At 54.0% G+C, this 21,323-nt stretch overlaps 8 protein-coding genes across 8 annotated transcripts; 3 read left to right on the top strand and 5 right to left on the bottom strand.

The window, feature by feature from the left end:
* Window positions 1-115: 115 nt before the first annotated feature.
* Window positions 116-1,645, top strand: LAE1-0 (Secondary metabolism regulator LAE1; the record flags this gene model as incomplete). The annotated part of the gene is made up of 9 exons (XM_066152439.1): window positions 116-244; window positions 307-342; window positions 395-482; window positions 540-581; window positions 634-788; window positions 847-884; window positions 939-1,076; window positions 1,140-1,559; window positions 1,609-1,645. The coding sequence occupies 9 exons, from the start codon at window positions 116-118 to the stop codon at window positions 1,643-1,645; spliced, it is 1,083 nt and encodes a 360-aa protein (XP_066008072.1).
* Window positions 1,646-5,966: 4,321 nt separating this feature from the next.
* CGGC5_v010957 (uncharacterized protein) lies at window positions 5,967-6,278 on the bottom strand (the record flags this gene model as incomplete). Its single annotated transcript, XM_032019535.1, has 2 exons — window positions 5,967-6,016; window positions 6,116-6,278. The coding sequence occupies 2 exons, from the start codon at window positions 6,276-6,278 to the stop codon at window positions 5,967-5,969; spliced, it is 213 nt and encodes a 70-aa protein (XP_031892520.1).
* An 824-nt stretch (window positions 6,279-7,102) lies between these two features.
* Window positions 7,103-9,476, bottom strand: CGGC5_v010956 (uncharacterized protein; the record flags this gene model as incomplete). Its single annotated transcript, XM_066152438.1, has 5 exons — window positions 7,103-7,899; window positions 7,948-8,459; window positions 8,509-9,066; window positions 9,166-9,237; window positions 9,340-9,476. 5 exons carry the CDS (start codon window positions 9,474-9,476, stop codon window positions 7,103-7,105), a joined length of 2,076 nt encoding a protein of 691 aa, XP_066008073.1.
* A 1,017-nt stretch (window positions 9,477-10,493) lies between these two features.
* CGGC5_v010955 (uncharacterized protein) lies at window positions 10,494-11,874 on the bottom strand (the record flags this gene model as incomplete). Its single annotated transcript, XM_032019558.1, has 2 exons — window positions 10,494-10,874; window positions 10,927-11,874. 2 exons carry the CDS (start codon window positions 11,872-11,874, stop codon window positions 10,494-10,496), a joined length of 1,329 nt encoding a protein of 442 aa, XP_031892829.1.
* A 398-nt stretch (window positions 11,875-12,272) lies between these two features.
* On the top strand, window positions 12,273-12,648 carry CGGC5_v010954 (Uncharacterized protein; the record flags this gene model as incomplete). The annotated part of the gene is made up of 3 exons (XM_032019569.1): window positions 12,273-12,275; window positions 12,331-12,537; window positions 12,604-12,648. The coding sequence occupies 3 exons, from the start codon at window positions 12,273-12,275 to the stop codon at window positions 12,646-12,648; spliced, it is 255 nt and encodes an 84-aa protein (XP_031892828.1).
* Window positions 12,649-12,869: 221 nt separating this feature from the next.
* nse3 (Non-structural maintenance of chromosome element 3) lies at window positions 12,870-13,957 on the bottom strand (the record flags this gene model as incomplete). The annotated part of the gene is made up of 4 exons (XM_032019580.1): window positions 12,870-13,417; window positions 13,478-13,609; window positions 13,665-13,872; window positions 13,928-13,957. The coding sequence occupies 4 exons, from the start codon at window positions 13,955-13,957 to the stop codon at window positions 12,870-12,872; spliced, it is 918 nt and encodes a 305-aa protein (XP_031892827.1).
* A 324-nt stretch (window positions 13,958-14,281) lies between these two features.
* CGGC5_v010952 (uncharacterized protein) lies at window positions 14,282-16,920 on the top strand (the record flags this gene model as incomplete). The annotated part of the gene is made up of 3 exons (XM_032019591.1): window positions 14,282-15,242; window positions 15,298-15,566; window positions 15,619-16,920. The coding sequence occupies 3 exons, from the start codon at window positions 14,282-14,284 to the stop codon at window positions 16,918-16,920; spliced, it is 2,532 nt and encodes an 843-aa protein (XP_031892826.1).
* A 622-nt stretch (window positions 16,921-17,542) lies between these two features.
* Window positions 17,543-19,269, bottom strand: TEF (translation elongation factor EF-1 alpha; the record flags this gene model as incomplete). The annotated part of the gene is made up of 6 exons (XM_032019602.1): window positions 17,543-17,578; window positions 17,641-18,713; window positions 18,831-18,928; window positions 18,983-19,009; window positions 19,067-19,076; window positions 19,131-19,269. 6 exons carry the CDS (start codon window positions 19,267-19,269, stop codon window positions 17,543-17,545), a joined length of 1,383 nt encoding a protein of 460 aa, XP_031892825.1.
* Between the last annotated feature and the right edge of the window lie 2,054 nt (window positions 19,270-21,323).

The raw sequence follows: 21,323 nt of genomic DNA, 5'->3' as shown, positions 1-21,323 counted from the left end.
GACAGCGCGATCGTAATTGTTTCTGGAAAAGGACTGGACGTTAAAGACGGCGATTTCCTGTTCGAAATGACAGGCCAACAGAACCTGTAAAAAGCGAAATTTCCGACACGAGAGGATGTCCGAGAAGGCGGCGTCTCGACGCAGTTCCAAAGCCGGTTCGCCAGCCGCAGCGGCGTCCTCCCCGCCAGCGGTGACGGAGGGCCAGATCACGGCGCACCTCGACGTCGAGATTGACGCGGAAGATGTGGGGAAAGCATTTACCTTGATTTGTGTTTGTTCTCACGGCTAAGTGTCTGTTACTTACAGCCCGCGGATAATGATAGTGTTTTCGACACTGCGAGTGTAAGAGCGCCGGGCTTTCATACCACAATAGCAGAGGCTGACTTGTCGGAAGCTCGCCTCTTCAACCACCAGCGTCAACGAGTCGATTCTCAACTACCGGACGGAGAATGGGAGGACGTATCACAGGTATAAGGAGGGCAGTGAGTCTTCTGCACAAGGTCCGCCGTCGGTAGATAAGCGCTGACATTGCCTTGAAGAATACATGTATCCCAACGATGAGCAGGAAGTCGATCGACTGGGTATGCCTCATCCAGGTGACTTACACCCACAGCTGCTGACCAGTTTTTTCAGATCTTCAACATAACATGTACCTCCTCACATTTGATAATAGGCTCGGCACGGCGCCGCCGAACGATATGAACTCACATATAGGGCGTGTGCTCGACTGTGGTACGGGGAGCGGAATCTGGGCCATCGAATTCGGGGACGAACACCCGGAGGCCGAGGTATATCTGGACCAGCTCCGGCGGACCTGACTTGTAGCTGACGATTTCGATGTGCCAGGTGCTCGGGGTTGACCTCTCTGCGAACTTCCCAGAGTAGTAAGTCTGCCCAAGCAAAGTTGCCTTCAAGTCATGTAAGCTTAACACATCCAGTGTCCCGCCGAATGTCAAGTTTGAGATCGACGACATCGAGGAGCCATGGACGTGGTCGCGCCCCTTCGACTACATCCACAGCCGGATGATGACGTCTGCTATCAACGACTGGAGGGCATATCTCGCCCAATGCTACGAGTGAGTGGCCAATAGAAGTGCTCGTTGTCACGTTCATACAGCAGCTGACGCGGAACCCGATAGCCATCTCAACCCTGGGGGCTACCTCGAGCTTAACGACGCCGACGTGAACCCCTTATCCGACGACGGCACCCTCAAGCCCGACTCCGCTCTGTCGAGATGCATGTGCATGATGGCAGAGGCCTCGGAGATCTTGGGCCGCCCGTTTGTCGATGTGCAGGGGTTAAAAGACGTCATGGTGGACGTGGGTTTCGAGGACGTTCATGTCCACCGTTTCAAGTGGCCCACGAATCCGTGGGCGAGACATTCAAAGTACAAAGAGCTCGGTTTCTGGTGCGAGGAGAACTTTGCCGGGAATTGGGAAGGTATTATCATGGCGCCGTTCACGAGGGGGCTGAAGTGGACTAGAGAGGAGACGATGGTGTTTGCGATGGAGGTGAGGAAGGAGTTGAAGGACAGGAGTATCCATGCGTACTTCTCCATGTAAGTTGTATTTGAGTTGTGCTGGCGGCGGTACTGACTTGACACATAGATGGTCGATATACGGACGGAAGCCTGGAGGAAGATGAGCCGACCTCTGGCCATCGCCGAGGCACTGCATGAACACCCCAAAGAGCTGGTTGAGCGGTGGCTAGTACAACGGAAACAACTAGACTTCAATAGACACAGCTGTCAAAACATCCCTACTCTCCCTGTTGTGCACTTTGTCCTCATCCATCGGCAATGGATCAAGAGGCGCTGGTGCAAGTGGCCGGAGAAGTTACGTGATCAAGGTTGGGCATCAGGCCACCTCCAAAATCGATCAGTTGTACTGCATTTTGAATGTCTCAATAGCTCTCTTCCTTTGGTAACCAATGCGGAAGGTACACGAGAATTAGAGCCATGTATGGACATGCGTTGTTTGAGACATGGGCTCTGCGCTGGCAAAGTCACCGACCAAGCTATCAGAGACATTGGGGAACAACTGCCGTATCGCGTTAGCGACCAAAACCCAACTAGGATTGACAGCTTCTCTGAGGGTTGCAAGAGCAGCGTGTCGAAAAAAGCCACCGAAACGGCCGCTACACCCATTTCCCCGACTGACGGGCTTCGATATCGTGGCGTCTCAGACACGTAGACCAGATTTGGGAGGCAACCACGTTGCCTTTGGGGTTAGAGAGGTGTGGTGGATGGACAAGATCTCCATTGGACATAAAACCTTGGGTGCCGGTTCTCATTCGTCCGCCGCAGGGGCTAATGGTGTGAAGGCGACCTCACGCGTGGGATGTTGGAGGTGTCCTCTGAGTCTGAGGTTGCATCGCGGGCGGCGGCGATGGAGAAGGAAAAAAGCTGCCGTTTCGGGCGCCGTTTGCCTCGGCGCGTGGGACATGCGGCCTCGGCCATGGGGTGGGATGTCGGCACTTGCGCCATCCGAAAACTGCGAAGCTCGGATCGAGAGCAGCAAAAGAAATGTCATTGTGAAATGCCGTTTATTTTCCGCATTTTCCGGTATCATGTGAGATCACAGGCTAGATGAGGGTAAGCAATTTGTCAGTGCCGAGAGCGAGGCAACCGTCAAGGGCCGCGAGACATCCGGCTGCTGGGGTGCAGTTGCGCGATGGGATGAGATGAACATCTCAAGACAAGAGATGAGAACTGCAGGCAGCCTGAAGCTGCTTCTCGCCCGCAAGATCCTGCAGGCTAAATCGAATCTACGCCGCAGGAAAAAGACGCGCAGAAGAGGCGCGCCCGCGCGACCTCATGATTTGCCCTGCCTTTTCTGACGTGTTCTAGGCCGGGTTGTCCTCGGTGTGGCGCCCAGGAGTGACGGTTGCTGGCTTGCGCCGCGTGTGCGCGGGCGCCGACGAATGGCAGCGTGACAGCGACATTGTCAGTTTCGTCTAGCAAACGGACGGACGGGCGGTATGGGACGGCTCTTGTTGTCCCCTAAGCCTCCCGAAAGGGGTCCTTGGCAATCGTCTTGGTGTAGACATGTACATACTGGGTGGGCGGGGAGTGACTTGAGGTGTGTCTCGTGAGTGTGGCCGCGTTCTGTATCGCTGGTCTTGGAGCAGGTGGGCGGACGTGGCTGGTGGGATTCGCTTCACCGGTGAGGGGCCCTGGGGACGGGACGGGACCGGTGAAGGGAGGTGAGTGAGACTTGGTACGCGGTTGATTTTCGAGGTGGGATGTATGTGAGGCACAGCCATAGTGTGTGTGAGAAAAGTTGGAACCGAGGCAAGCCGCTAGGAGATGGAGGGTGGTTGTGGCAGGGGTTCTGGGGCGCGAGGAGAAAACTGTCACGCTGGGAATCGAATCCACATCGGAAAGTGCTCTTAGTAGCCCTTGATTAGCGAAAAGTGCGAAATGCGCATTCCGCATGCTGCAAGAAGCTCGAAAGAGACCTATTCGAAACGTTGAAGAAATGTGATGACGCCTGCATATGGAGATTGTCGATTTCCGTTGGCGATGGTGGTGTCGTTGGTGTGTGAGCAGGGAAAACGCGGAGGTGGCGGCGGTCTGGGCCTTCTGTTCTGCAGTGCACATCACCTCGACCAGGAAGGGGCGGGATCCGGCCCCGGGCCCGACGGGCGGGTCCGGTGGTGATTAATGTGGATCTGCTTCCACCGGTGGTCCGGGGCTGCGGTCGTGCGACCCCATCCCGTTCGAGGACGGTGCATCTCGTGCAACGGCGGTTGTAAGCGGACATGATTTTCGCCGCCGTGTAACCCGCCCGGTGTGAGCTGTCATTTGGAGGCGCTGGGAGGGGGAAACAAGGCAAGGTTCTGGCCACCGGCTGACCCTTGAGGCTGAACGTGGATGAGTTCGTCGAGAGATCATCTGCCAAGCGCGAGGGGTGAGACGATGTGAGCTGACTTGCATTTCCCGGTATACGGCGCTTGGGATAAGGAAACGAGGCACGGCAGGCGCTTGACTCGGGTGCGTGATACGGATACGAACGGCATGGTTGTCATGAGGGGAGGTATTATAGGCCTGCTCCGTCACAACAGGGTGTTGGGGCTCTATGTCCAATCAGTTCACTCTAGATTTTCGGTTTTCGTGAATGTTAGCGCCTCGAAAAGTAACATCAGGTCAGTCAAGTGGTTTCGAAGACGCAGGCATGTTCTGACTTGCGAGCCTGATGACTCGGCAGCTTGGCGTCTAAGAGAGGAACCGCTGGTTTTATTTTCACGGAGATAACCTAAAAAATTGCTTATTGCAACGTCCTATCGAGAGACGAAGGACGATGGAGCTTGAGAGTTTTACCAGACTAGAATCCGGTGGATGACCGGCTCATGAATCTCATGCTATTACTTCAACGCGTGTGTTGATGAGCCCTGTCTGCAAATATGATCCGATTTTTGAGTTGTGCGAGAATTTTCAAGCCTCTTTGAATGTGTTCATGAATGACGTGATGTTTCTCACTTGCGTCCATACCAGAGGTGGCTTAGAATAAGTCACTCCGGTGACGAGATGAGACGTATGAAGTCTCCCTGAGAGTGAAGGATGATTCCCCCCCCTCATAATCTACGGTTTTCTGATGGTCACTGCAAGCAAGCCTTTAGGGAATTCCTTGATTTAACAGAAAATAAGATACAAATATCTGAGAAGAGGGGGTGCGCAGGAAATGAAAAGTCCTCGTCAGAGAAGCAAGCTGGCATTCCAATCGACGGTTCTGTGAAGGTTCCATGCATTCTCAGTCATAAAATAGTCGTTTCTGAGGATTAAATGCAACTGTCTCTGGTGTCTGCTGAGTTATGGTTATGTACAGGAGTTTTGCTGGTCGGGCAGTGCCCCCACACACCTAATCAATCCGTAGCCTATTTCTAAAGCGACTATACTTCCTATTCTCGCTTTCGTCGTCGTCTTCGTCGTCGTCTTCGTCGTCGTCTTCGTCGTCGTCTTCGTCGTCGTCTTCGTAGTTGTCGTCGTCGTTATCCTGATTACTACTTCTATCGTTCTCTCTATAATCACGAATCATAGGGGACACTTCCCGGATAGCTAACTAACACTGCCCGACTAGCAAAACCCATGTACAATGCTCCATGTCTTTGTTTAGAATGGGTTTGATCCTTAGCACATATCAGAGCTTCAAGGCTGCCAGGGCAGCCCGGACCAGTGTGCCTAGCTGTTTTAATGTCCATTCAAGTGATTTTCAAAGTAATCAAACTATTTGGTGATCTAAGTGACGGCGTGGACGCGGCTTCGGACTCGACTTGGCCTAGATCCCAACTAGCATACCAATTGCACTCCATCAGCCATCGGCGATAAGTTCTTTGGCAGAGAAGGAAGTCACCTATGCGTTCAATGTTCGCTACTTCTCTTTTCGCTCGAATTGTTCTTTTGAATCCATCATATGCGTCCAAGCCGGGCTGAGTTGTGCTTTAGCATCTGCAATGTTGTGAGTAGCGCCTTTCACCCGAGGCCTTTCCTGCCCCAAGCGAATATGGTTTCACTCTTTGACGACTGACCATTGATTCCCTGTCCAGATATCCACGTCTGAGATTCATAAACGAATAGAAAATCTGGTAGACATGGATAGACCCAAAACAAGTCCTTGGATACGGGTTCGGTTTAGGCGTTTGTGGCAAGAAACGGAGTCACGAAATCACGTAACGACTGCTCGAGGTAAGAGATGGGATCTATTGGCAACACGCCATCTGAGCAATGGAAGCTTCTTTGATCAGTCTCAATGGTGCTCAGTATTCTGGTGATCCTATCATGTTGTCACAGGCTTCACAACCTCGACCGCAGTTGGCCCCTGAATCCGATACCGATCCGAAGCGAGATCACAGCACACCGCCCAAAATTCCAGCTGAACGAGAACAAGAGTCCAAGTAAATCTTGATCCCCATGTCTCCAGCTCAGACCATTCTCTTGGCACCGTCGCCGTCCCCCTTCTCGTCTTAATCACATCTTCGGGATGTCCTTCTTGGGAGAGTAGACCCAGGGAACGACCACTAAACCCACAACGTCAGTTCCTTCATTCTCCCTGTGCCTGTTGCTCTCGATTCATGGCCTCTCATGGATGATCACGGAAAAAAAAGAAAATGACTTACTAGCGTAGACCTTGTCGTCGCGGTACAGCAGACGGATGCGGTTCGTGCCGTCGTCCTCGGCGACGATGATCTCGACGTCCTTGCCGTGCTTGGCTAGGATCTCCTGGACATCCTTCTGGATGACGGTGGCGCGGGTAAAGAAGTGCTTGAGCTCGTCGTCCATTTTTGCTTGTGTAATGGGGGGCTGTAATGGTGTGTGTTTGGGATTTGGTCTCGGTGATGTGAATATTTGCTGGTGGGTTGTTTGGCTTGGGAGTTGTTTGGTGGAAGGTTTGAAAACAGCCCCAGGTAAAGCAGTATTTGCAGAATTTGTTTTGGAAACAAAACACGGAAAGACAGGAAGGTGCTTGGTCTGGGTTGATGGCGGGCGCACTCGCCGAGGGGAGATGCACAAGGCGGCACCCGTCGAGGGATGGGCTTGAGGGGACATGGGATGGGGTTGATACTCGAGCGGCTTCGGGGAAGATGACGGGCCACGGGAAGCAGTCAAGCTTGGCTGCGGGTCGAGAATATCAAGAATGCCACCGGTTTCTTCCAAGCCATTCAAGGCTTGTACTATTGCCCCCCCTTATAATTCATCTGTGATCTGATACCTGAATGTCATCAAGGCATGATATAATGTGAAGGAAGACTGAGCCCTTCACTCATGGAACAAGGGGGTTTGCAAAGACAAAGGGAAGCCCCATAACAAATTAGAGTCCTCAAATACAACCTCCAATGCTACTTATGCTTGAAACATATTGCCAAGAGCATGGTTCCTTATGTTCATCATCAAGAAGAGTGTTGGTATTGATTTTCTCCGATTTACGCTTCACTGTGCGCCTGCCTAGAGCCTTTCTCGAGTGTCTTGAGATGAAATCCAAAAAGATGATGATCCCGCCTCAAGTATCCTTGCTGCAAAAATCTCCCTGCCCAAAGCCAAAGTATCCAAGCTCTTTACCAAATCCAAGAGTGAACTGCTCAGTGTCCCAGCGACACGAGCACCCGTCAACCACTCCCACTGGGCGAAGGGCCAAGATTCATAGTCGCCTGAAAAGACGGGTCCAGCTGCAGAGACGGATCTTGCCCTGAACCAAGATCGAACCCATCTTGCGCCTGGTTTGGGTCCCCGGCAGACCCATCCGGCCAGTTCATCGTCATCGTAGCCCAGAGGTCGTGATACACCGGCTGACCATTCACCATGGTGGAAGCTCCGTTCGGCATCTGCTGCGCCAAACCATGCGGACCATTCCGGTTGAAATCTTGATCCCAAATCGGGAAATACGGGTCCAAAGTCCCATCAAACATCGGACACCCTCGAATGGTCCTCGGTAGCTTGTTCACCGGCGTTTCGATGTTCGCCACGCGGGCCTCGTACTTGCGCTTGATCACCGCGAAGATGACTTTGCTTGCAGACAAGACATCCATTGTCTTCGTCGCAGGGGTGAGCTCCTCGTGATTTGCCGATAGCCTCGTCAGGTAGGAGTCGAACTGCAGCTGCTCGCGAGCGCGTGCATGGTCCCATTCCGGACATAGTGGCAGAGGAAAGGAGACGCGGATCGCGACGATGACACCTTGAATGAAGCGGCCCCAGTCTATTGAGGCGAAGTAAATGAAGTCCAATTTGTCCAGGGTCAGGATGTAGTCGAAGAAGCTGCGGAGCAGGGTGAGGATCTTTTGGAGGCGGCTGACGGGCATGGGAGGTCCGAGATCGCTATCGCCTATTTTTGATGTCGAACGGAGCTGGAAGATTGGGGCTGAGAGGAGATAGATCTCTGTGAAGAAATTTGCGATGGTCATTGAATCTTTTCGCGGTTAACACATGGATGTATCAAAAGGAGCAGGAAGCTTACGTTGATCGTTGAGACTACTGGGTATGTTGCCCTGCCACTCCCTAAACTGGCTTTCAAGACCCAAGTGCATAAAGTGGACTTGCTGCTTGACCTGCTCAGAGTTCGGCCTGACTTTTGCCAGCTCTGTCGCCTCCTCAACGATATGTTGCAGGCGAGCCAACCAAGCGAGCATATGATCGCCCTTGAGTGCGGAGGAGTGCTCGAGTATGTCACAGCATGTGCCGGTCCAGGAGGTGTACTGGAGCGCCGACGTGTTTGCCCAGCCGGTTGCAAACCTAGCATCGGTCAGAGAGGTTTTGCGGAAGTACTGTAAGAAAGGCAAGACGTGCGCTGAGATCAGGTAGAAGCAGGCGAGGTAAGCGCGGATGCCGTCGAGCCGATCTGGGGTGACGGGCGACGCGGCGGTGACGCCTGACGGCGGGTCGACGAGCTCGAGATCGTGCAGTATCTCGGCGGCCATGCGGACGTATTGAAATGCCTGCTTGCTCTTTGGGCGAAGATGAAAAGGGTACCTGGGTCTGTAAGTGTATATCCAAAGTCAGCCAGATGGAGGTGGCCTACCATGCTGTGTAGATGAGGAGGCCTTGAAGGAGCTCCAAGGTCCGCTCGCCGCCAGCAACAAACTTGAGGCCAAGAATCTTGCGGAACTCTTCATCGTAAAGCGTGTGCCCTTGTAATGCACTGGAACCTGATGCTGTCGCTAGGATGGCGAGAAGAAGGAACGGTTTCGTCTTTGATAGTGATGTGACGGTGGCATCGGGCGGTAGGGCGACACACGGAAAGTTCTTGAGCATGGTCCGGAAGGTCTGCAATAGTTTCTCGGCCGAGTCTAGGTTGAACTGAGGCTTCAAACCGAAGCTCGATACCGAGACGGAGGGTCCTGACGAGGGCGGTGAAGAAATAGTGGAATGCGAGCCGCTGCCAGAGCCGCTGAGGCCAAACATCATGTCAATCGAGTCCTGATCGGAGTTCAATGGCAAGAGTTCCTCCATATACCGCTCGTGACGCGCGGCAAGACCGTCAACATCATCAGGCTCTTCCAACTGGGGCATCTCAAAGTCGATGCTAAAAGTCTTGGAAGGGCCCGGCGGAGGAGGGGGCCGCGGAGCGTCCTGGTTCCTGTCAAAGAATTAGCATGGGGACAATGGTTCCGATAGTGCCAAGATGACGGGATACGACCGCGATTGAAGGATTCGACAAGGGGAACGGGATACTCACAGTTTGGATTGACGTGGCCGGCGTGTCCTGGGGCCGGTACGAAAGACGCATTCTCGCTTGAATTCCAGACACCTAATTCGATCGGCCAACGGGTCAGTATGCACATGGACTTATACGCCGAAGCAGATCGGAAGATAGCATCTCGTCTAGCCAAGACGGAGTGGACACACACACCTTCGACATATTCCAGTCTGCACACTAGGCTGGCACTTCACCTTGGCTGCTCTACAGGCCTCGCAGGCGTTCGTGACCCTCTGTCGCGGGGGCGCATTGCTGCTGCCTGTGCCTTCAGGGTCGACATTGGATTCCATCGCGATGGATGAGGAATGAGGGAGGGTCCAGAAGGAACCGGCGGGGTGAATAGTGGACGAGCCGGATGACAGCGTGGGGAGCAGGACCGACAGCGGTTCTGGTACTTGGGGTCCAGCCAGCAGGACGGGAAGAAAGGACGAGGGACGATATCAATTGAGTCGCCGGGTCCGGACGAAGAGGGAGTTAAAGCCGTTGAACGCTTGGACAGCCGGGTCTGCCCCGATTGACGAGGCGATGGCACGAGTGGTTTTGAGGGTATTCCTTGTCGGCCGGGTTCTCGTCGACGCTGGTCAATGACCTGAGCGTCGCAGCGGCGAATGAACGATTGCTTTCAAAGCTCCACGCGTCTAGGGGTACGCAGCAGGCATCCGTCTAGTGAGACATCGCGGTGACGGGAGGTCAGCGAAGGACAATGGGATAAGAGCGACCAATGATGTTCCGGTGACCGTCGGATGTTGGCGATTGGCTGGCCGCAACAAACGTCCTCTGGGGAAGAGACGTACGTCGCGCTAATTCGACTCCGCTATTAGGGCGACGGCCAGGGGCCTCGACCGCTTGCAGGCCGACTCTGGACCCTGAGGTGGTGCACGCCGTGCGCCTTTCATCTGCAACGACGTCTGAGGATAAGTTCCGAACGACTTCGGAGTGTTGGGTCGCACAGGCACAGCAAAAGACAATCACATCCCCTGAAATACGACCCAGCTGACGGGTAAGCGGGAACACCGTTTGAGAGTTGAGTGAGAGCTTGACTTTGTCTCCTGGTTGTTTGAAGCCCGAGTCATTCACTTCAATAGTGGCAACAGCTGGAATCCACTATTTCTCATCTTGCATCCGAATAGCTTCATGTTTACTCTCAGTTCCACAAAGGATAAAATCTTTACAAAGGAACGGCAATTCAAAACCCACCGAAGGTGACAATAAAAACAAAGTCTTGTAATCGGGATCCTACATTATGGTATGCTATTCGACTTCAGCCGCTGACGTGACTGGGCTTAACGAAGGATGCATCATTACTACTACTGTATGTCCTTGATGTCAGGGTTGTTGCCCTTGAAGATGCGCTCGTACGCATCATCCAGTCCCCATACAAATTTGGAAATGTCGTTGACATGGTACTTGGTCTTCTCATCGTTGTCAAAAACCAAGTGCTCGCCCTGTGTATCGAGATCGATACCCAGGCCCTTCCAGTTGGGAATATGCACACCTTCACGATGCGCTTGGAAATCCGAGCTCGCGCATCGTGACGAGCAGTAAACTGTGCTTTGGCCTAGCTGCTCCGCGCACTCCTCGCAGATAACAGCTTCTTCTCCGCTGCCGCCCATCTCCTCATCCTCGTCCTTAAGTTGGATGCAGCCTTCGCCGGCAGCGCAGCTATGAGCGCTGTTGAGGTGCTCATCCTTTCTGCCAGTCAGCTTCTTGTTCTTCTGCCTTGTAGGGAGCATAACTTACGTATCCCTCCTCGTAACACTTCTCCGAGTCAAAGACCGTCCTCTTAGTTAGGCTCAACTCGGCAAAGATGAGACACAACGGGCATGCCAAAACGTCCTCTGGAGGCACCTTGCCCGAGCACACATGGCATGGGGGAAGGTCATAGAGTTCTTTATTGACCTGCGGACCTTGAGGAGGAGGCTGCTGCCGCTTCTGAGCTTTTAGGATCTTATCCTGCTCATGTGCCGCCTGCGCCCTCTTGAGCTCGTTAAGTGTCCGTTTGTGTCTGTCCATGTTGCCGGACGCCTGTGACCTTGCTGGCCTGTCGGCCTCGATTTGAGCCATTACTTCTTCAATATCTGAACCAGATCGTAGCTTCTCCACATATTTCGTACAGGACGGCGGAACTTCGCCCGTCTTTGGATCGCGAAAGAAAACGTCGATGAGGACGTCGTTCTCCTTCTCCGAGGGAAGATTGTCGAATTTTGAAGCCAAATCCTCGAGTTTCGGCGCGTCGTCAACGCCCCTGTTGACAGCCCTACGGACATCCTCGACAAGAGTAGCGGTTGGCTTCTCTTCGTCCTCCAATGCCGCCTGAAAGTTGGCCCTGCTCATCGCGCCCTCGGCGGTGCGGCCTGCTGCGGTTCTAGGCAGGGTCTCGCGGTACTGTTTTGCCTTCTCCTTGTCGATGCGTCCCTCAATCGCCTTGAGATCTGCTGTGAAGTCCTTCAGTTTGGCGAACAGATTGTCGAGGTCGTTCAAGAATGCGGCGTTGTTAGAGAACCACTCGTCCTTGGAGTCGAGGTATCTGCTTCTCATCGTCTGCACCACTTCCCCATAACAGTCTTTGCAGTGCGCAACGTGGGCCTTTCCATGCTGGTCGGCACATTTCGACTTGATTCTTTCGGCTGATTCGACCGCCTCCTTGTCTCTCCTCCGCTTGTCTTGCAACGCCTTGATCTTGCTCATAGCGACTGCCGTTGCTGGGGCGACAATGGCGATCTGAATGTGTTGATGCTGAGGTGTATGCCCTGACCGATTCTTGAACAACTGTGGATTACGACCACCACAAGTTGATAAGAATGAGTGCGATGATATAAACGGGGGGAAGCTCGGGTTTATGGATAAAGTCTGTTTCTTTGAGAAGTTGAATGTGAAGTTGAGAGAACCAAGAGGTCCGTGGTCGAGGTGAAGTGGATCCTCAGCGCAACCAAGGTCTGGTGCACGGTGCTTCCCTGCCATTTCGGTGAATGTCAGCCGAGCTTCAGCCGGCGCATCCATTGCAGGCAAGGTCCGGTCCTTTCATCTGCCTCAATCTGAACTTTACAGAGTCAACACAAACACCACACTTATCAGCACAGGACAACATGGTTAGTTCATTTCTTCCCTGATATCGCAATGTTGCGCTAACGACGCGTTTGATAGGCCGACAAGCTCCGCAACCAGCAAGAACTCGAGCGCCTGCAAGCCAAGTATATTGGCACAGGACACCCCGACACGACGAGTTGGGAATGGAAGACCAACATCTACCGCGACACCTACTCCTCTATTGCCGGCCACCCACCCATGCTCTCCTACATGGCTTTGGCAGAGAACGAGCCCACGCAGCTCCTTAGAGCCAGACTGATTCGGGTGCGTTCACCTTCTCGGAATAGCTCGTCCGAAATACAAAGTACAGTCTTGCTAACGTGTTGCCAGAAAATGATGCAACCAGCTGGCCCGCCACCAGTACGCGAAGATTAACCATCCACCGTACCATCATGTCTGGGTTTTACAATTGGGAGACGACAGAACGGCGTTGGGGACATGCTCATTGGGATCATAAAGGAGGGCACAGATACCCTTGATTAATCATTGCGAACAAAGGCTATTCATAAACGCGTAAGCTTGGAATGCTGCGTTCCACTGGGTATTCTTTACAACCTCTTCGACAGACGTCCTTACACCACTCGTGCCCATGGCCATCATCGCGACGGCCCCGGCTCTGGAGCCTCCGACATGTCCACGTCACCCTCTCCATCCTCTCCTTGGATGCCCAAACTGGCGCCTATCTTTCTCTCAAGCGATTCGTCTGCCTGCTCCCCGTATACCGTACGCACCAAACCAGCGACGCCATCGATACCCATCTCCTCCTGTCCCCGCGGCCCGACGAGCCAGGTGATATCCTCGCTACCGTCGTTCGCCTGTGACGCCGGATTCTTCTGCACCTTGCGGACAACATAGCCCTGGGCCTGCATCCGCTTAAGAATATCCTCTGTCTTTTCCGCAGCGACATTGGCTTCGGCGTTGACGCGGTTGAGGTAGCGCCGCAGCTTTTGGTCGGACAGCTCGCCGCTGGACAGCATGATTATGGATATGATGAGGGTGTAGAAGCCAATATACGAAGACTCGTTCTCGGCGCTGGGTGCCTTTGTAGGTGTGATAATCGTGGAGGTGCGGTATTTGGCAGGGAGTGTCGTGGTGAGGACGAAGACGCCGGAGGTGGTCTTGGGTTGGGAGCCGGATTTTAATGCTGCAAGTCGTTAGCTTTCGCCAGATCTAGAGACGATTGGAGAGCATTCTGTAGGCATACCCTGGCGCTTCTCTGCCATTGTAAACTTTTCCTTAACCGCCAGCTCTCGCAGCTCCATACCCCAGACTGTCCGGAGCTGCGATTGCGCCAAGTCGAAGACTTTCCTGAATGATCTTCCCTGGTCTCCAAGAACTGGCAGAACTGTCAGTTGCCATCGATGCCGTGCCCAAACGATGGTTTTCTTTACCTCGCTCCTTGATGCCCTCACGGCGGATCGGAGTTCGTGAAAATTCGCACGCAAGCACATAGCGCACCAACTTCTTGGCAAGCTGATCCTCCGGGGTGGCGTCGGCCTCACCGTTCTCCTCGTCCCCATATTCTTCTGCATCTTCGGAATCGTCGTGCGCGCGGCGTTGTCTACGTGCCGGGGCCTCTTCTTCAGACTCGTCTTCGACCTGCTGATTGTCAGCTTTGCCTTCTTTGGCCATCAGTGCATGCCGCGGGGCATACCTGTCTTCTGCGTCGTTGTGTAGGAGGCATCCTGTCTGCGTGAATAATGTAGCCGAATGATATTCATGTATATCCGCACAAGCCCACCCAGGAGGTATATATCGTTTCAAGAATGCAATCGAAGAAGATCCGATTGGTTGCGGAAGGTTTAGCCACGAAATGATGATCTAGACGCGCTGGGACGCGATTTTGGCAGGCGCACTTTACTTCGCGATCCACTTATCTAATCTCTTATCTTATCAGGTGCCCGCTGCAGTCGCAAAATTTGGGAGCTTTGGCTCGTCATGTCCGAACAATCGCCAAAGGCTCGAATCACTTGTCCCTAACCTTCATTGGCGGGCGCCTTTCTTCCAAATGATTTCTCGAGCAATTCTTGCTCGAAGTATATGCCTGCGATGCCAGTTGCGACTCCTCGACCGCCCCAGGGCTCTCAGCTCCCACCGAGTGGCACCTTTACGATCCGAGTTCCTCCAGCGACGGCATTATAGTAGTCCCGATTCTGCATGGGATCGCCTCGAGGCGGACTCGCAAACACAGAAAGAAGAGAAGGATGGAGAGAAACCAGGAAGGAATCGAGAGCAATCCAAGGTCAAAAGTGGTCTCGACGAGCATATTGGACGACGTCAAGACCCCGCACCTGTAGAAGACAACATCGCATCGAGTAGCAAGGACGAGAACGAGCCTCCCGCGGCGAAACTAGATGGGCCTCTGTTATTCAAGAAAACATGGCAGGATAAAGGGGACATCAGAAGAATGAGCGGCCGCGTGGTGAAACTCAAGCATGCTGTGCTTCCTGGCAACGCGCTAGGCAAGGTTGCTAGAGCGGTCATCATGCGCGATTCGAATAGGGCCATCCGCAAGCTGCCCGTCGAGCACATGGCCGCAGAGGAGCAAGTGAATCTTGCTGCAGACTTGGAGAGACAGGCGCAAGAGCTTACAGAGGAGCAATCGCTGGCCAACATTGAGGAGCTGCGTCCCAGCGACCCCATCCTCTACAGGCACGAGTTTGATGAGCTGCTACAGAACCTGCTGAAGGGCTTCACAGTCTCTCAGCTGAAGGCTTATCTTCTGGTTGCGAGCAAGACTGCTCTGAAGAGCTCTGAACGCAAGGAACAGCCGATGTACAGCATTATAAGAGGCACCAAATGCGAGCCTTGGGCGCCGTTACGAAAGCTCAAGATTACTGGGTCGCCCAAGGAAAGAATAGGATTGACTCTGTTGACGGAGGCCTGGGGCCTCCAGATCAGAGAGTACGTCGATGGTAAAGGTGTATTCAGTCCCAGAATTGCCACGAGATTCCTGCGTATGCTTTCAAGTAAGTGACGGTTATCTGACACGTGCCTAGCAGATCATCGACTGACCCATCACAGGAGAAAAGAAGCGCCTCGACGCTATCAGAAGGACGTATCTCGATGCCGAAGAGAAGATTCTTATCGGGCAATCAAGCATCAAGGTCATCGCCACAAAGGCGAAGACAGACACCATCATGAAGGAATTAGAACAGGCGGCCAAGGATACGGTTGTTCAAACCATCGACGACGTCTTTTGGGTCCCCAATGATGACGAGACCGTCACGCTTTTGGAGCATCTAGGCCAGCTCACGAGCACCTTGATCACTCACAGGCCCCAAGAAAAGACTGTGGGTTATCATTGCCAACCGTAAAGGCGACTGTACTGACCAGAAGAATCAGATCGAAGTGGCATGGTTCCGCGACGGGCCCGAGCAAAGAGGCCAAGAACGCCGTGCCGACGTCGTTCGACGTCTCCTGCTCACCGCGCTCTGGCCCAAAGAAGAAACTGTACACCTCAAGGGTCCGAAAGACACTGCATGCCGAAACATTCCCATGGTGATTGGGCGCGAGAGGCTTTCGTGGGTGGACAAGTTGACCCAGTGGTCTCGCTGGGCGAAACCCGTTGGCCGCGACTCCCGTCCTAAACCCTACATTTCAGTGAAACAGAGCGACGTCCTACAAAAGCCCATCGAGGCACCGCCGACGGAGTCGGAATTCCGCGAGAGGAGGAGCAAATCATACACCGCAACCACCGCCAGCTTCGGTCACATTCTGCACAAGAACGCCGACGCCGTCAACGTGGCCGCTGCCGCGAATCACAGTCCACACATCTTCTCTCCCACCTCCCCTCCTCCCGCCAGCCTCGCTGCCCTGTCCGAAAGACTCAACTCGTCCAAACCCGTCACCACCTCACTCGTCCTCACCTTCCGTGCCCTCCCTTCAATCCATGAGTCAAAACCTGAATATTCCTTCAGGAATCGATACTTCACCCGGATCCAAAAGCTCGAAAAGCCTAGCGATGCCGTCAAGCCTTCGTCCGGACCTGTTCGTCGTCCGGACCTGCTCGAGCTGCAACTCACGATACCCGACGACCTACCAGAAGGGCCTCTCATGTGGGACTCATGCCCGAAGCGCCTCGTCGTGGTCGCGGATCAAAACCACACCGACGTCTCCATACCGGATCAGCCCGTCGATCTGCGCATCTCCCAGTCCGATCTGAGGGTCATGTCCGCTTCTGCTCTCGACGACTCCCCCTTCCGCGAGTACATCGACACCGCCGAACTCGACCTCCTCGCGGGACGGCTCGGCCCTCCCCCAATGATACGCATCGCGGACACGCCCTTCAATCCGCCAATCAAGAACCCCTCGGAACCGACGGACTACATGTTCACGGGTCTGGAGATGCGCCGCACGCTGGAGGCAGACTACCAGGGGCACAAGCTTCTGTACACGAGTGTCCAGGCCGGCCACCACGGCGGTCGGCGCACAGAGATGGTTCTCGAGGCGCAGCCTGCTGATCCATCTCTGCCCCCAGAGGAGCAGGAGCTCCATGCTGCGAGCTTCCTGAGCCTGGCCAAGGACCTGGCTCAGGGCAAGGTGGTGAAGTGGGTGGGAGAGGTCGATGCTGAGGCGGAGAGCCAAAGGAGGTTAGCTGCCGCCAAGCCTGTGGCAGAGCCAGAGGTTTCGGACACCAGCATGTAAGATGAAGTGGATGGTAAAAGTCAAGCTGTAATATGTATTCTATGTAAAACATACAAACAAGCCTTATAGAAAACATCAAGAGTTTATGATTCGTCTTTCTCGCAACAATCTTTCGAGGGATTGAGAGGAGACCCCAACCCAGAAAAAGCCTGCCTTGATCACTCATTCAGACAGCGCCAATCCCAGCTCAATTTGCCAGCAGTGGGCCATACACAGCTCGAACAGGCGTCTCAACAAAGATTCCCCAAGGCGGGAATGAGTTAGGAGGCAAGAACGATCCGCACGTCAAGACAACAGTACCACGACCGGAGATTCACCGCGTTGGAAATTTTCAGAGTCAAACAACACCGACAGAAGCATCACGACATCAGGTCACAGGCGAAGGGGCGCAGCAGTTTTAACTTGGGAATCACTTCTAGGACTCTATTTTTGTGCTAACTAAGCACGTATCATGAGAAGTTTTTTGACGTAATCATCCATCCTTCCTCCCGATATTCGTGCTCCGAGCCATATCATGTGTCCTCATGCCACGCAAAGGGAATTCGTAAAGCCGTAGAAGTGAGTGTCCATGGCTGGTGTGCCACGGAAGAACTCAGAACCCAACCCTGGTGAGTCAAGTAACTTATTTCTTGGCAGCCTTGGCAGCGGACTTGGTGACCTGTTGATGAGAGTGTTAGATGATGACATGCGGTGGAGAAGGATTAGGAGTTGAGAACATACCTTGCCGGAACCGCCAGCAGACTTGTCGACGGACTTGATGACACCGACAGCGACGGTCTGACGCATGTCACGGACGGCGAAACGGCCCAGAGGGGGGTAGTCGGTGAAGGGCTCGACGCACATGGGCTTGGAGGGAACCATCTTGACGATGGCGGCGTCACCGGACTTGATGAACTTGGGGTTGTTCTCAACGGACTTGCCGGTACGTCTGTCAATCTTCTCGAGGATCTCGGAGAACTTGCAGGCAATGTGGGCAGTGTGGCAGTCGAGGACGGGGGCGTAACCAGCACCGACCTGACCGGGGTGGTTGAGGACGATAACCTGGGCGTTGAAGGAAGCAGCGCCGGCAGGGGGGTCGTTCTTGGAGTCACCGGCGACGTTGCCACGGCGAATGTCCTTGACGGAGACGTTCTTCACGTTGAAACCAACGTTGTCACCGGGGACACCCTCAGTAAGCTGCTCGTGGTGCATCTCGACGGACTTGACTTCAGTGGTGACGTTGGCAGGAGCGAAGGTGACGACCATGCCGGGCTTGAGGATACCGGTCTCGATACGGCCGACGGGCACAGTGCCGATACCACCGATCTTGTAGACATCCTGGAGGGGAAGACGGAGGGGCTTGTCGGTGGGACGCTTGGGGGGCTCGATGGAGTCAATGGCCTCGAGGAGGGTCTTGCCGGTGACCTTGCCACCCTTGCCCTCCTTCTCCCAGCCCTTGTACCAAGAAGCGTTGGTGGTGGGGGCAAGCATGTTGTCGCCGTGGAAGCCGGAGATGGGGACGAAGGCAACGGTCTTGGGGTTGTAGCCGACCTTCTTGATGAAGTTGGAGGTCTCCTTGATGATCTCCTGGTAACGGTCCTCAGACCACTTGGTGGTGTCCATCTTGTTGATGGCGACGATGAGCTGCTTGACACCCAGGGTGTAGGCGAGCAGAGCGTGCTCACGGGTCTGGCCATCCTTGGAGATACCAGCCTCAAACTCACCAGTACCGGCAGCGATAATGAGGATAGCGCAGTCAGCCTGGGAAGTTCCAGTGATCATGTTCTTGATGAAGTCACGGTGACCGGGAGCGTCTGAGTGACATGTCAGTGCGTGTGTCGTATGAGAGATTTACACACTGAAAAATTGCGCCCATCCAAAAAAACAGGTTTTCGAAGAGCCAATTTTCAGCGCAAGAAAGCCAGACTTACCAATGACGGTGACATAGTACCTGGGAGTCTCGAACTTCCAGAGGGCAATGTCGATGGTGATACCACGCTCACGCTCGGCCTTGAGCTTGTCAAGAACCCTGGGAAAAGTCAGAAAATATTCTCAGCGTCGCGAATAAACTGGGAACCCCAACCATGCGTATTTGAACGAACCCTTGCCCCTGTCTTCTTGTTAATACTTGAACGATCCATGATGTGATGGGACGGGTTGAAAATACAATTCGGCGGCTTTGGAGAAGTCAGTTTATTGTTCTGATGTAGGTGGATGTGGTTGTGACTTACCCTCCTTCTCGAACTTCTCGATGGTACGCTTGTCGATACCACCGCACTGGTAGATCAAGTGACCAGTGGTGGTCGACTTGCCAGAGTCGACGTGGCCGATGACGACGACGTTGATGTGAGTCTTGTCCTCCTTACCCATTTTGATGGTATTGGATCGAAGAAGTTATGTGTGGTATGTGAAAAAGCTGTTGAGAGAAAGGAAATGTCAGTGGCTGTTGACCCCGCGATGATATCGCGATCCAAGATACTGGGGAGGAAAACTCACTTTGCAGGTACACTTTCCGTGTGGTATGCTAGACGAAGAGAGAAAGAAAAAAGACGACGAGAAGTTGTGAGGGGTGGAAGAGTTTTTAAAGGATGGGTGGGATGGAGATGGATGGTTGTGGTGGATAGAGGAGGGGAAAAGTTTGTGTCTGAGGTGGACGAGGGTGAGGTGGGCGCTCTAGGAGGGGTTGAAAAGTCTTGCGGCGGGGCAGAGTGGGTCCAGTACCGCTCGCAGATGAATGCCCTAGAATTGTACCACACGCCAGCGATTTTTTTTATTTATTTTCAGATGAAATTGTGAGTTCTGATTGGTTGTTTGCGACCTTTTTGTGTGAGTTCTCGACGAGGTACCTCTGAGGCGTAGCTGGGTTGTCCCTCTCACGTACCACCCCGCCACTCGACCGACCCCACCAAGGCAACCTCCTTCCTCACCTTGAGAAGGCAATCTACGAAAGAGCGGTATTGAAGCGCATGGCAACTTGTGAATAGAGAATCAGGCAGGTCTTTCACTTCGATTTTAGTTTCGGTGTATTCACGACCGCTCCTGCCTGACCTTGACATTTAATTGTGAGTCGCGCGACAAGGACCTTCATAGCCCATGATATCACAGACGAGGGGCACCAGGAAAAAAAAAGTTGGAGGGGCAATTTCTCGACCGCTGTTCGCGGGGCAGCTACGGTAGCGTGCTGCCGCAGCTGTTCAGTGGCCTCACCTTCCCTTCTCAGCCCCCACTCCAGGGAGCTCCAGACTTTCCGCCGCAGATCCAAGAGGTGATGTCAATTGACCGGCTCCTCTCTGGCCAAAAACAAATCCATCACGATGAATTTTCAGGTCGGGAGCTAGTTGCCCGTGTCGTCTTACGGGAAGGAGGGGCGACTAGGGTCGTCCTGCAGTTTGGCCACCTCACCTCACAGTCCTTCCGATCGACCTCGTCCAGCCGTTTGTGGTCCTTGACCTTCTCCCTCCCCCTTTGCCGTCTCAGACCGCGCGCGCTCCAGACACGCAGCACACACACACAATTTTTTTCCTCTCGTGCTTTGTCCCATATGCCAGGCTGCTACGTTTGAGAGACTTGGATGTACTTGTGCGGCGATAAGGCTCCCATGGCCGCCAATTCTGCCCCTCCACCCCTCCTAATCCCTGTCAGTCAGCAAGGTTGCCGCGCAGCCCAACCTGGAACCCCCAGTTGGCAGTGCGTCCCAGGTCTGAGCCCAACTCTTCTTCGGCATGAGTCACGTAGGTATTTTGGCGCTGCTTTGGCACCTCTGGCACTGCTACGGCTGGCTCTCTGGCGCTGGCACCGCTGCGGTCTGCGGCAGAGTGCGACAGACATCATGGTCCATCCTCCCAAAACTCCAAGGCTGCTCCGTGAGGCCTGTCCTTGCCTGGGGCCCCTGTGTCTGCTATCCTTCGGCCTAAATACCATGGAAAAGTCGAGATCGTCTTCCTAGTGACAGACTGCACGGCCTCGAGATACGCAAATGCTTGTGACGACGTCCTGCAAGACCAGAACCCCCTAGCGCCTCGCCCCCTTATGACCGCACGCCGACCACACCCTGGCTCACACCGAAGACGCATAAGTCCGAAAATGTGGCTGATGGGCGCGGTCGGTGGTGGGTTTGGTGGGCAGCTGGCAATGCGGGGTTCCTCGCAGAAGCGAAAGGGACAGCAAAAAAAAAAAATCCTGGTCGATGCTCTTTCACTCGCGAGAAGGGCAGACCGGGGGGTGGCAAGAAGCAAGCAGAACAGAGATCCAGGCCAGGGTGACGTGCAGCACATTAAGCGCCTGCGCCGCCCGACCAGGGGACATGAATTTTTCCCTTTTAGAGGGGCAGTAGCATTGCATGATGCACGTTGCCATGGCGCCGGACCTCCAGGACTATTTTTTCTACTCTGTCCCAATCTCTTGAAACTGAATAACAATTCGAT

This window comes from Colletotrichum fructicola, assembly GCF_000319635.2.
Source record: "Colletotrichum fructicola Nara gc5 chromosome Unknown KSG_Nara_v1_contig06, whole genome shotgun sequence".
Lineage (NCBI taxonomy): Eukaryota > Fungi > Ascomycota > Sordariomycetes > Glomerellales > Glomerellaceae > Colletotrichum > Colletotrichum fructicola.
This window is presented reverse-complemented; position numbering and strand designations above follow the sequence as displayed.